The sequence below is a fragment of the Salmo salar genome, chromosome ssa19 (assembly GCF_905237065.1).
Source record: "Salmo salar chromosome ssa19, Ssal_v3.1, whole genome shotgun sequence".
NCBI classification, from domain to species: domain Eukaryota; kingdom Metazoa; phylum Chordata; class Actinopteri; order Salmoniformes; family Salmonidae; genus Salmo; species Salmo salar.
Genome location: NC_059460.1, coordinates 28019608 through 28033965, shown reverse-complemented (window position 1 = coordinate 28033965; position 14358 = coordinate 28019608). Strand labels below are relative to the sequence as shown.

The 14358-nt window shown below is 43.1% G+C and overlaps 1 protein-coding gene across 2 annotated transcripts in view; it reads left to right on the top strand.

Annotated features, from left to right (window-relative positions):
- LOC106578707 (plexin domain-containing protein 2) overlaps positions 1 to 14358 on the top strand; it is a 161569-nt gene that overhangs the window by 78012 nt on the left and 69199 nt on the right. For both annotated transcript variants that reach the window (XM_014157836.2, XM_014157838.2), the window contains exons 3-4: positions 4565 to 4711; positions 6911 to 6980. In XM_014157836.2, the coding sequence (XP_014013311.2) occupies positions 4565 to 4711; positions 6911 to 6980 (217 nt within the window). The remainder of the gene's footprint in view (positions 1 to 4564; positions 4712 to 6910; positions 6981 to 14358) is intronic.

Genomic DNA, 14358 nt, shown 5'->3' with positions numbered 1-14358 from the left:
CATAAGAGAACTTCCAATCATATCCATTGCATATTAAGTAGTCACACCCCGAGTGAGGTCAGAAGAGCGTGTCAGACTGACGGAACTGTCCCCTTTGGCCAGAGGGCATAAAATGATTGCCAACAGAGATTAACATTAGCTTAGGAAAGACGGGGAGTTGCAGCCCACGTCTAAAGTGGTTTAAACTTCGGGTCTCTGAATGTCCTTGAGTGGCCCAGTCTGAGCCCGGACATGAACCCGATCAAACATCCCTGAAAATACCTGTGCAGCAACACTCCCCATCCAACCTGACAGAGCTTGAGAGGATCTGCAGAGAAGAATGGGAGAAACTTCCCAAATACAGGTGTGCCAAGCTTGTAGCGTCATACCCAAGAAAACTCGATTCTGTAATCACTGCCAAAGGTGCTTCAACAAAGTACTGAGTAAAGGGTCTGAATGCTTATATACATTTTTTATTTCAGTTTTTTATTTTTAATAAATTAGTGAAAATGTCTAAAAAACTGTTTTTGCTTTGCCATTATGGGGTATTGTGTGTAGATTGATGAGGGGGGAAAAAACGATTTAATACATTTTAAAATAAGGTTGTATCTTAACAAAATGTGGAAAAAGTCAAGGGGTCTGAATATTTTCCGAAGGCACTGTAACTTAACTTAAAGCATTTCTGACATGTATTGGGGTGCACAATCGTGGATTGATTTAAAAACCAATAGAATAATCTTCAAATGTATTCAAAAACAATGGCTTTCTTCAGTAGACCATTACAGTCGTCAAGCCTGCTTGTAATAAAAGCATGGAGGAGTTTCTCTGTATCAGCCTGAGAGAGAAACAACCCTACCTTGGCAATGTTCCTCAGGTGGTAAGAAGCTATTTTGGTCACATTCCTAATGTGTGATTCGAAAATGAGTTCAGAATCTAAAATAACACACAGTGTCGAATGCAGCACTTAAATCCAAGAGTACAAGGACAGAGAGCTGACTCTAAGATCATGTATCACTTTAACTAAAGCTGTCTCTGTGCTGTGGTGGGAACAAAACCCAGATGTACATTTTTTATAAAAAAAAAAAAAGATATCTACAGTTGTCACTTTAAAAAGTATTTAGCTTCTAATGACTTTTTAATGTGTATTTTTGCACAGATTTGAACTCTCTTGCACCATGAAAACATTGTCCCTGGTCTGAGCTAAGTGATTATACCCACAGGTAAATGTCTGGGTGACAAATATTTATCTATCATCTCTGCTTCTTTTATTTTCCTGAAGTGCTTGGTGCAGTCTTGCAGCATGGCAATACATCTCTTTGTCAGAATCTCTTAGAGATGACAGAGACATTCTGAAATGTAAAACATTGGTATAGAGATATTCAGGCTTCGCCGTAATGCAATATTATTGAACTTGATTAAATGCCTCAAACATTAAATTGGAAAGTGAATTAGAGATTGTTTGGTTCACTGAATGCAACTCATACAGCATACTGTATGTGGGTTTATTTGTGTGCTTCAGAAATTCTGAATTTATACAACCGCAAAACTGGATTCGATGTCAGTGGCACACCAACATTGACTATATATATTTTCTTCATCTTGTTTCTGGGCTGTGATGGACAGAGTTGGGAATGTATTCAGGTTTGACTGGTTGGGTTGCAATCTCTCTTTCCTCTCTCTCTCCCATCATCCATCCATCTTCCAGTCACCTCAACTCAACCATTCCTTCCAACCCACCCACCCTTCCTTCCTCTCCCCTTCTATCTGTCAGGATATATATATTTCTCAGCCTGCAGGCATACACAATATAACAAACAGTACATAGGAATTCTGGTTAAAATGAATGGGTCAAATGCTCTGCCATCTTTCCTATGACCTGTTGAACCTATTCCCATCCACCCCGTCTATGTACCCCCTCGTGTCTCTGCTCTCTGACCTTGGCATCCAGCGTCCCTCTTTGCCTCCCCCTGACGCCCAGCTGGAGGATGGCAGCCTTCCCAACCCTCTGATCCCTCCACCCCAGGGAAGGGGAGGGGAAACTGGGGCGAGAACAGCCAGCTGGCCCCCTCTCACCTCCAAGGAGTTCCTCCCTCCTTCCGTCCTCTCCTCCTCCCCAAAGATGGCCTGAAATAGCCAACACATCTTGTGCTGATTAGTAGGAAACGTAACAAGGCTCTGTTTGTGTCTAGCAGTACTCGTTTTCTTTTGTTTTACAAGCGTCCTTGTTTCCGAACCCCCGAAACAAATCTGCTGAGTAAGCCTGACTGGCTACTAAAGAGTGTTTGTTTTCCTAACAAGCTTTGTCTGCACGGGTCGCTGGCAAATGTCATTCAACATCTTTGGTGACGTGTGTTTAAGGTCGACCAACTAATCAAAAGCAATATTCCATCTGTGATGCCTAGCTTGAATTAAGAGGTTTTAATATGTATTAATCCCACCAGGGCTGCGTAAAGCCAGAACACTCTCACTCTATTCTGCACTCTATTATTACATCATGGGTTGTATTGAGGCCCACACATCTTTCAGATTACTGTTCTCCAAGGAAAATAATATGAAGTGTTTATTTTCAATGAAAGAGTTGAGAGTTATTTGTGTTTGTTTAATTCATGTAGTGTTTCTCACAGCTCTTTGATTAGCCCACCTCAGTGATACACATGCACACACACACACACACACACACACAATGTTTATATTATCAGAGGAAGCACAAAGCTCAGCATGTCCTACTTATCAGTCTGATAGAGGTCAGTTGAAAAACCTCCTCTCTCTCTCTCCAAGCAACACAATTGGGCAACTTCCAAAGCTGCTGAATATTATCGTTTTTCAACCCACAATAACGAAATACAAAGTAGAGATTCAGCATATTTTCTAAGATGTTGTCTTTGTTTGGAATGATGCCTGCTGACTTGTCATTTGGAGAGACCGGTTATGGTGTCTTTGTAAACAACATTTCACCTGTCTATAGTCGAAAGCATCTTGTTACGTCCCAAATGGCACCCTATTCCATTTATATTACACTACTTTTGGCCAGGGGATGATAGGGAATATTTTGTATTTGGGGTTTACGAGAGGCCCAGAGAAGATGTCCCATTAAAAAAAACGTTCTACCAGCTGTTAGAGGGTCTGTCCCAAATGACACCCTATCTCCTATATGGGCCCTGGTCAAAAGTAGTCCACTATATACATAATAGCGTGCCAGTTGGGACGCAGGCAGAGATATGGGTCTAGTGCAGGGCGTTCGGCTTACTCCATACAGGAAACAGTAAAAGGAGTCGTGCAGCGTCCACATCGCTCGTAAAAGCTCTCATGAATGTGTCCGTTAAAAAACGTGAACGGGCCTTTTGCACTCCATTAACCTATGGGCCAGGCTTTTAGGAGTGCAGGAAGTCATGCTTTCTGGCTGTCCTCATTTGATTAGCTGCCATTACGACCACTTCTGAGTGAAGAAGGCTACAGAACACAGACACACACACACACACACACACACACACACACACACACACACACACACACACACACACACACACACACACACACACACACACACACACACACACACACACAGGCCTATACAATATCATTGTTCCAAGGTATCAAGGATACCAATTCAGTTCTACAGTTTTAACTCAATTACTCAATTACAATGGTAGTCACACATTTAACTGTAACTGTTATCATTTCAGACTAGTCTTCCATGTTTTATGCAGATAATATTCAAAAGCCATGCAAGCCTACACAACCTTATTGTTCCATAGACAGTACCTGTCAACAAAAGTAATGTTAATTGAAAAGCTGAATTCTGGGCCTCCCGAGTGGCGCAGCGGACTCCTTGACCTTCGCCTCTCCCGAGTCTGTAGAGGAGTTGCTTCGATGGGACAAGACTGGAACTACCAATTGGGTAGGAAAAGGGGTAAAAGTAAAAAAAATGAAATAAAGCTGATTTCTCCTAATGAGATGTAGGAATAAGTTCCTATAAATGAATGCTGTATAATAATATTATTCCATGGTTGTTAGTGATAGTCTATATGAATTTGATATGTACTGCACAATAACAATACATCGAGAGATTGTTGAGTGGATGTCTAAATTCAATTCAAGTTTGGAAAGAATTTGTCTGGGTTTGGAAATTGCCTCGGACAGAATGTGTGCAGAGGAGAGATTTGATTTAGTCTGTTAGGGTCTGAGCAGCAAAGGGAGAGAGAGAGAGCATGGGATAGAAAAGAGGAGAGGAGAGAGAAAGAGTGAGAAAAAAAGAAAGAGAGATGTTCCTGTCTTGCTACAGCATGTCGCATCATAAAGCTGAGTTAATGTACATGGAGGAGCAGAGGCTCTATTTGAATAAGTCACCCTGAGCAAAGGGCTACATCCACTTTCATTCACTACTATCACTCCCTACCCAACCACGTTTTAGCGCTTTGCCTTTCTTAAATCCCACACTACGAGCAACAACTCTCATCTCTTACTATCTTGCTATCGACAAATGGTAACTTATTGAATGGATGCTTTTGAACTTCTATAGACCGTCTGTGAAGGGACACTCCAAATAAAGTGTAACCAATCAGTGCTTTTGTTTTGTGTCCAACAGGAGGACACAGATCACAACTACTACACATCAAAGACCTACGGCCCCACGGACCCCATGAGCAAGGACTTGTGGGTAAACGTTGACCAGATGGACAAGGAGAAGGTGAAGATCCATGGCATCCTGTCCAACACTCACAGGCAAGCTGCGGTAAGAAAACCTTCCTCTCAGATTCTGATTAAAAGTGTAGACACCTTGAAGTTGTATGATATCATATAGACTAGCATCATTTGGGCATGTTTTGGGGCATTGGTCAGACTCTGCAGGGGGAGATGAACGCCTGCAGCAGTAGGGGGAAGTTGCCCCTAGACGCTGATCTTGGGTCAGTTTTTCATTCCCCCACTAATAGTTAAGGTTAGGATTGGGGGAAGATCCTAGATCTGTACCTAGAAAAACTTCACTCCGGAGCACACTATCTCTGCGCGAACAGGTGCACCGTGTGAAGCGCATACTGCTGAGGTCTCCCAGATGCTTTGGGCTTTGCATCACAGGGCCTTGTACGGTCAGGAGACAGAGAAAAGGGTGGCATGACAAGAGGGAGGAAGGTGGATGAAGTCACTTAGAAAAGTGTAACCGGGGTTAACAATGGGAGAGTGGCCCGACCACAACAAATAAAGACACAAACTGGATTTGCACATTGTGTATTCTCCCCATCCACCTTCAATCACTAGATGATGGATTGAACTATACAAACTGGGGCACAGTTTCCCTTTTAACTGAAGAGGGCAGCTTTTCTTCTTATTCCACAGTGAAAGAAGAGCGGAAGTGGGATTGGGAAGTTTTCTCCGGCTTGTGTCCCAAATGGCATCCTCTTCCCTACATAGTGCACTACCTTTGAACTATTGGCCCTGGTAGTGCACTACATTGGGAATAGGGTTATTTGGGACATAGAGTACGCTCAGACTTTGGCTGTGTCCAGAGAATCAATATGTTGATGCTGGACATAAATGCTCCCCTCTTTCCTTCCCTCTGTCATTCGAAAGTGAATGGTCATTGAGGCAGGAGAGAAGAGGAGAGGGAGAGAAACAGGCTAAACTGAGCGCAACATCACATCAGGCACGGGCCATTTGGCCTGGGGATATCAGTGCCAGCCAGCGCAGCCGGCTGTACCAAACCCCATTCAGACAAAACAAGGACCTTCACTGTCCAGGGCACTACTTTTCTCCAGAGCCCATAGGTCAAACGTAGTGCACTATATAGGAAATACGGTGCCATTTGGGAGACACCCACAGAGGTCACCATGAGGGGGCTAGGGGTGGCAGAAATGTGTCTCAGTATTTGTAGTGTTGATTTCTGGCACTATGTTGTGCCAGTCCCAACTTGTTGGAATACCCACATAGCATAATCAGCCAATAGGCTCGTAAAAATAAAAATAAAAACCCACAGAGGTCGAGTTCATCAAAATGAAGCAAAGAAGCTCGGCTGTTGAACGACAGTGTTTAGTCATAGTAATTGACTGTGGTGGGCCGCAGCATTACTCCCCCTGGTTTAATCCTGGATCATGTAGCTGTGTTAACCATGGAGTTATGCTCTCTATTCTCTATCATACACAGCATATGCTATAGAAACAACATGTATACGTCCCAAATGTCATCCTATTCCCTGCACAGTGCCCTACTTTTGACCAGAATGGGCCGTGATCAAAAGAAGTGCACTAGGGAATAGGGTGCCATTTGGGACGCAGGCCATGATAGAGTACTGTAGTGACTCAAGTGATTGTAGTGTCCTGCTGCCTCGAAGCAGTGCTGTAAACATTCACCTTGTCACTATAATCGATTCAGTTACTCTATCTAACACAGTAATAGTCCCAAACAGTGTGGTAGACTGTAAAATCCAAATAGCATATGAATTCAGATATCTATACATGTTATACCTTACTAGGAATATACTCTAGTCAGCTCATTCAGGCTTTTTTGCTGGTTGTTATCAACACATTTTAGTACTAATCTTGTTTTGAACAGAAAATGTTATTGAAAAATGACTGACAAATACATCTACTTTTATGTTCGAGCTCTAGGCTGAGTCTGCTCTTGGGGAAAAAAAGGTTTTCCATTGGGGAAACATGTTTCATGAAACTTCATGAAGGATGCTTTCTTTTCATAACCACAATGGTGTATTTTATCCTGGGAGTTTTACATTTACTTAAAAACAATTCACAACTTTGCTTGTGGTCAAATTTAAAGTCAACTACCACAAGGACTGAAAAAGATAGAACTTAGGAATTGTCTCTCCTGAGTGCCTCTTTCTCTACACCTTCTTTCTCTGACTGAAGTTTAATTCTAGTGAGAATTTTTCTGTGTTTTTGGAGCTCTCTTTCTGACCTGCGTCATCTGTGTTTTTTTCATGCAGAGAGTAAATCTTTCCTTCGATTTTCCCTTCTATGGACATTTCCTGCATGATCTCACCGTGGCAACTGGTGGTAAGTGAACAACCTCTTCCTGAGCTACAGTGTTGACGTAATTGAAGGAGATGGAATTGATGCTAGCAGAGGTGAAATGGTGTGTGTGTGCTTGGTTTTCATTTTTTTGCTTAGCATTGGAATTTTACATAGCATATTATTATTATTAACCTTTATTAAGTCATACTGAGACTAAAGTCTCTTTTGCAAATGAGCCCCGCACAATACAAAAACAAACACATCAATAGGCAGGTATAGATAAACATAAATATACACATTAAATACACATTAAGATATAAAACACAGTTAAATAAATAAAAAATATTATTTGTTATAAAAATCCTCAGACAGCTGACTGAATTGCCCTAGGGACACCTAAGCATCCAATCGAAACGTCTTTTGGAAATAATTCCGAACTTAGGGTGCAAGGAAGTTAAAGGTTGATTTACCTCCTAACTCTGTAGACACCAAAGTAGTCTCCAGAGTTAACCAACCCTGTGAGCAGCCATTCACTTATTGTTCCACGGCTGAGAAGAGTATGTAATGAGTTTAGAGAAATCATTATCTGGTGGACAGAAGCATTTATTCTGGCAACACTGTAGATAATGGTGTGTTTGCGTGCTTGTGTCTTCGACTTTGTATTTGTGTTAACTGTTTGTGTCACTAATGTTTGTGTTTGTGTGTGTGTCTGAGATGCTGTGTGTATGTGATTGAGATCAGAATGCTGAGAAGTGCAAAGGGTCAAACAACTTATTTTCAAATCAAATCAAATATAATTTGTCACATGCGCTGAATACAGCAGGTGTAGACCTTACAGTGAAATGCTTTCTTACCAGCCCATAACCAACAATTAAGTTTGAAGATAAATACAAAAAAATAAGAAATAAATAAAACAAATAATTAAAGAACAGCAGTAAAATAACAATAGCCAGGCTATATACAGGGGGTACCAGTACAGAGTTGATGTGCGGGGGCACCGGTTAGTCGAGGTAATTGAGGTAATTATGTACATGTAGGTAGAGTTATTAAAGTGACTATGCATAGATAATAACAGAGTAGCAGCAGCGTAAAGGGGGGGGGGGGCAATGCAAATAGTCTGGGTAGCTATTTTATTAGATGTTCAGGAGTCTTATGGCTTGAGGGTAGAAGCTGTTTAGAAGCCAATTGGACTTAGACATGGCGCTCCGGTACCGCATGCTGTGCGGTAGCAGAGAGAACAGTCTATGACTGGGGTGGCTGGAGTCTTTGACAATTTTTAGGGCCTTCCTCTGACACCGCCTGGTATAGAGGTCCTGGAAGGCAGGAAGCTTGGCCCCAGTGATGTACTGGGCCGGACGCACTACTCTCTGTAGTGTCGTTGGTTCGGAGGCCGATTAGTTGCCATACCAGGCAGTGATGCAACCTGTCAGGATGCTCTCGATGGTGCAGCTGTAGAACCTTTTGAGGATCTGAGAACCCATGCCAAATCTTTTCAGTCTCCTGAGAGGGAATAGGTTTTATCGTGCCCTCTTCACGACTGTCTTGGTGTGCTTGCACCATGTCAGTTTGTTGGTGATGTGTACGCCAAGGAACTTGAAGCTCTCAACCTGCTCCACTACAGCCCCGTCGATGAGGATGTGGGCGTGCTCGGTCCTCCTTTTCCTGTAGTCCACAATCTCCTTTGTCTTGATCACGTTGAGGGAGAGGTTGTTGTCCTTGCACCACACGGTCAGGTCTCTGACTTCCTCCCTATAGGCTGTCTTGTCGTTGTCGGTGATCAGGCCTACTACTGTTATGTCATCAGAAAACTTGATGATGGTGTTGGAGTCGTGCCTGGCCATGCAGTCATGAGTGAACAGAGAGTACAGGAGGAGACTGAGCACGCACCCCTGAGGGGCCCCTGTGTTGAGAATCAGCTTGGCGGATGTGTTGTTACCTACCCTTACCACCGGCGGGCAGTCTGTCAGGAAGTCCAGGATCCAGTTGCAGAGGGAGGTGTTTAGTCCCAGGGTCCTTAGCTTAGTGATGAGCTTTGAGGGTGCTGTGGTGTTGAACGCTGAGCTGTAGTCAATGAATAGCATTTTCACATACAGTGGGGGGGGAAAGTATTTGATCCCCTGCTGATTTTGTATGTTTGCCCACTGATAAAGAAAGGATCAGTCTATAATTTTAATGGTAGGTTTATTTGAACAGTGAGAGACAGAATAACAACAAAAATATCCAGAAAAACGCATGTCAAAAATCTTATAAATTGATTTGCATTTTAATGAGGGAAATAAGTATTTGACCCCCTCTCAATCAGAAAGATTTCTGGCTCCCAGGTGTCTTTTATAGAGGTAACGAGCTGAGATTAGGAGCACACTCTTAAAGGGAGTGCTCCTAACCGCAGCTTGTTACCTGTAAAAAAGACACCTGTCCACAGAAGCAATCAATCAATCAGATTCCAAACTCTCCACCATGGCCAAGACCAAAGAGCTCTCCAAGGATGTCAGGGACAAGATTGTAGACCTACACAAGGCTGGAATGGGCTACAAGACCATCGCCAAGCAGCTTGGTGAGAAGGTGACAACATTTGGTGCGATTATTCGCAAATGGAAGAAACACAAAAGAACTGTCAATATCCCTCGGCCTGGGGCTCCATGCAAGTTCTCACCTCGTGGGGTTGCAATGATCATGAGAACGGTGAGGAATCAGCCCAGAACTACACGGGAGGATCTTGTCAATGATCTCAAGGCAGCTGGGACCATAGCCACCAAGAAAACAATTGGTAACACATTACATTACATTTTAGTCATTTAGCAGACGCTCTTATCCAGAGCGACTTACAGTAGTGAATGCATACATTTCATATATATATATATTTTTTTTGTACTGGCCCCCCGTGGGAATCGAACCCACAACCCTGGCGTTGCACACACCATGCTGGCGTTGCAAACACCATGCTCTACCAACTGAGCTACACCAACTTCACACTACGCCGTGAAGGACTGAAATCCTGCAGCGCCCGCAAGGTCCCCCTGCTCAAGAATACATATACATGCCCATCTGAAGTTTGCTAATGAACATCTGAATGATTCAGTGGACAACTGGTGAAAGTGTTGTGGTCAGATGAGACCAAAATGGAGCTCTTTGGCATCAACTCAACTCGCCGTGTTTGGAGGAGGAGGTGTGCTGCCTATGACCCCAAGAACACCATCTCCACCGTCAAACATGGAGGTCAAACATGGAGGTGGAAACATTATGCTTTGGGGGTGTTTTTCTGCTAAGGGGACAGGACAACTTCACCGCATCAAAGGGATGATGGACGGGGCCATGTACCGTCAAATCTTGGGTGAGAACATCCTTCCCTCAGCCAGGGCATTGAAAATGGGTCGTGGATGGGTATTCCAGCATGACAATGACCCAAAACACATGGCCAAGGCAAAAAAGGAGTGGCTCAAGAAGAAGCACATTAAGGTCCTGGAGTGGCCTAGCCAGTCTCCAGACCTTAATCCCTTAGAAAATCTGTGGAGGGAGCTGAAGGTTCGAGTTGCCAAACGTCAGCCTCGAAACCTTAATGACTTGGAGAAGATCTGCAAAGAGGAGTGGGACAAAATCCCTCCTGAGATGTGTGCAAACCTGGTGGCCAACTACAAGAAACGTCTGACCTCTGTGATTGCCAACAAGGGTTTTGCCACCAAGTACTAAGTCATGTTGTGCAGAGGGGTAAAATACTTATTTCCCTCATTAAAATGCAAATCATTTTATAACATTTTTGACATGCCTTTTTCTTCATTTTTTTGTGGTTATTCTGTCTCTCACTGTTCAAATATACCTACCATTAAAATTATAGACTGATCATTTCTTTGTAAGTGGGCAAACGTACAAAATCAGCAGGCGATCAAATACTTTTTTCCCCCACTGTAGGTGTTCCTTTTGTCCAGGTGGGAAAGGGCAATGTGGAGTGCAATAGAGATTGCATCATCTGTGGATCTGTTGGGGAGGAATGCAAATTGGAGTGGATCTAGGGTTTCTGGGATGGTGGTGTTGATGTGAGCCATGACCAGCCTTTCAAATCACTTCATGGATACAGATGTGAGTGCTACAGGTTGGTAGTCATTTAGGCAGGTTACCTTAGTGTTCTTGGGCACAGGGACTATGGTGGTCTGCTTGAAACATGTTGGTATTACAGACTCCGACAAGGAGAGGTTGAAAATGTCAGTGAAGACACTTGCCGAGCACATGCTCAGAGTACACGTCATGGTAATCCGTCTGGCCCTGTGGCCTTGTGATTGTTGACCCGTTTAAAGGCTTTACTCACATTGGCTGCTGATGCTCTCATGCATGTTTCAGTGTTACTTACCGCGAAGCAAGCATAGAAGTAATTTAGCTCGGCTGGTTGGCTCGTGTCACTAGGCAGCTCTCGGCTGTGCTTCCCTTTGTAGTCTGTAATAGTTTGCAAGCCCTGCCATATCCAACGAGTGTCGGAGCCGGTGTAGCACAATTTCATCTTAGTCCTGTGTTGACGCTTTACCTGTTTGATGGTTCGTCGAAGGACATAGTCTGATTTCTTATAAGCTTCCGGGTTAGAGTCCCACTCCTTGAAAGCGGCAGCTACCCTTTAGCTCAGTACGGATGTTGCCTGTGATCCATGGCTTCTGGTTGGGGTATGTACAGTCATGGCCAAAAGTTTTGAGAATGACACATTCATTTTCACAAAGTCTGCTGCCTCCGTTTGTATGATGGCAATTTGCATATAATCTAGAATGTTATGAAGAGTGATCAGATGAATTGCAATTAATTGCAAAGTCCCTCTTTGCCATGCAAATGAACTGAATCCCCCAAAAACATTTCCACTGCATTTCAGCCCTGCCACAAAAGGACCAGCTGACATCATGTCAGTGATTCTCTCATTAACACAGGTGTGAGTGTTGACGAGGACAAGGCTAGAGATCACTGTCATGCTGATTGAGTTCGAATAACAGACTGGAAGCTTAACGTGCCATCATCATTGTTCTTCCTCTGTCAACCATGGTTACCTGCAAGGAAACACGTGCCGTCATCATTTCTTTGCACAAAAAGGGCTTCACAGTCAAGGATATTGCTGCCAGTAAGATTGCACCTAAATCAACCATTTACCAGATCATCAAGAACTTCAAGGAGGGCGGTTCAATTATTGTGAAGAAGGCTTCAGGGCACCCAAGAAAGTCCAGCAAGTGCCAGGACGGTCTCCTAAAGTTGATTCAGCTGCGGGATCGGGGCACCACTGGTGCAGAACTTGCTCGGGAATGGCAGCAGGCAGGTGTGAGTGCATCTCACCTCATAACAGTGAGGCGAAGACTTTTGGAGGATGGCTTGGTGTCAAGAAGGGCAACAAAGAAGCCACTTCTCTCCAGGAAAAACATCAGGGACAGACTGATATTATGCAAAAGGTGCAGGGATTGTACTGCTGAGGACTGGAGTAAAGTCCTTTTCTCTGATGAATCCCCTTTCCGATTGTTTGGGGAATCCAGAAAAAAATCTTGTCCGGAGAAGACAAGGTGAGCGCTACCATCAGTCCTGTGTCATGCCAACAGTAAAGTATCCTGAGACCATTCATGTGTGGGGTTGCTTCTCAGCCAAGGGAGTGGGCTCACTCACAATTTTGCCTAAGAACACACCCATGAATAAAGAATGGTACCAACATATCCGCCGAGAGTAACTTCTCCCAACCATCCAGGAACAGTTTGGTGTTGAACAATGCCTTTTCCAGCATGATGGAACACCTTGCAATAAGGCAAAAGTGATAAGTAAGTGGCTCGGGGAACAAAACATTGATATTTTGGGTCCATGGCCAGGAAACTCCCCAGACCTTAATCCCATTGAGAATTTGTGGTCAATCCTCAAGAGGCGGGAGGACAAACAAAACCCCACAAATTCTGACAAACTCCAAGCATTGATTATGCAAGAATGGGCTGCCATCAGTCAGGATGTGGCCCAGAAGATAATTGACAGCATGCCAGGGCGGATTGCAGAGGTCTTGAAAAAGAAGGGTCAACACTGCAAATATTGACTCTTTGCATCAACTTCATGTAATTGTCAATAAAAGCCTTTGACACTTATGAAACCTCTTCAGCGTCTGATCCCGTTAGCGGGATCAAAATCCAGCGAAAAATCATATCGCCAATTAGCATTAAAAAAAAAATCATAATTAAAAAATATATATATATATATATATATATTTTTTTTTATAGATACACCTCTCCTGAATCGACCCACGTCGTCCGATTTCAAAAAGGTTTTACAGGAAAAGCAAATCATTAGATTATATTAGATGAGTCCATCGTAAAAAGCAGCTTCATAGCCATTTTCCCACCAACCACTTGCATCACATATAATCAAAAAACAGCTAAATGCAGCACTAACCTTTTACAAACTTCATCAGATGGCACCCCTAGGACATCATGTTATACAATGCATGCATTCTTTTGTTCAATAAAGGTCATATTTATATATAAAAACAGCATTTTACATCTCTGTCTGATGTTGACTACATAATTTCCCCTCAAAAGCGTCCCGGTAAACAATGCTACATTTCCCTAAATTACTATCCTATAACGATTTTTTAAATGTATATTGTCAATCTAACATTTATAGATGAATATCTCTTGAGAACACCTGTCATACCAGATTTTAAATTAACTTTACTGGGTAATCACACTTTGCAATAAAAGGAGATGCGATACTCAGAAAATGAGCTAATATACAGAGCTCGGCGCCATCTTGGAAGCAATCGCATGTACCATCTCATCTTGTATAATATTGTCAATAATCGCCTACCTTTAGTTGTCTTCATCAGAAAGCATCCCAGGTCCACAACAGATGTATTTTCGGTCAAAAAGTCCATACTTCACGTTCCATTAACCTGATGTTGGTAGCGCGTCCTATGGCTCTCTCGAAGCGCAGCTCTGAAGTTCAGAATAAATGCAATGCTCGCGCATGTAGGTTCGTTCAAACATGTCAAACGTTGTATAAAATAAATCTTCAGGGCCTCTAACACCAAGAGAGCCAATAAGATTCGAGGGGGATGATGTCATGGCCTTTAAAACCGTATCCAAAGGTGGGGGCAGACATGGCCGCCGGCGTCATAATGGTGATGGCCCATCCCCTGTGACCAATTTCAAACTCGTGTCATTCACTGAGTTTTGACTCTATAAGGCTCAAACCACTGTGAAAGGACTGGCGACATCTAGTGGAAGCAATAGGAAGTGCTCACTGAACCATGGTTAACGGTGTGATTAATAAGGAAAGATGAGAAGTCAAGTCCACAATTCAGAATTCCACTTCCTGTTTCAATCGGTCTCGGGGTTTTGACTGCCATTTGAGTTCTGTTATACTCACAGACACCATTCAAACAGTTTTAGAAACTTTAGAGTGTTTTCTATCCATATATAATAAGTAT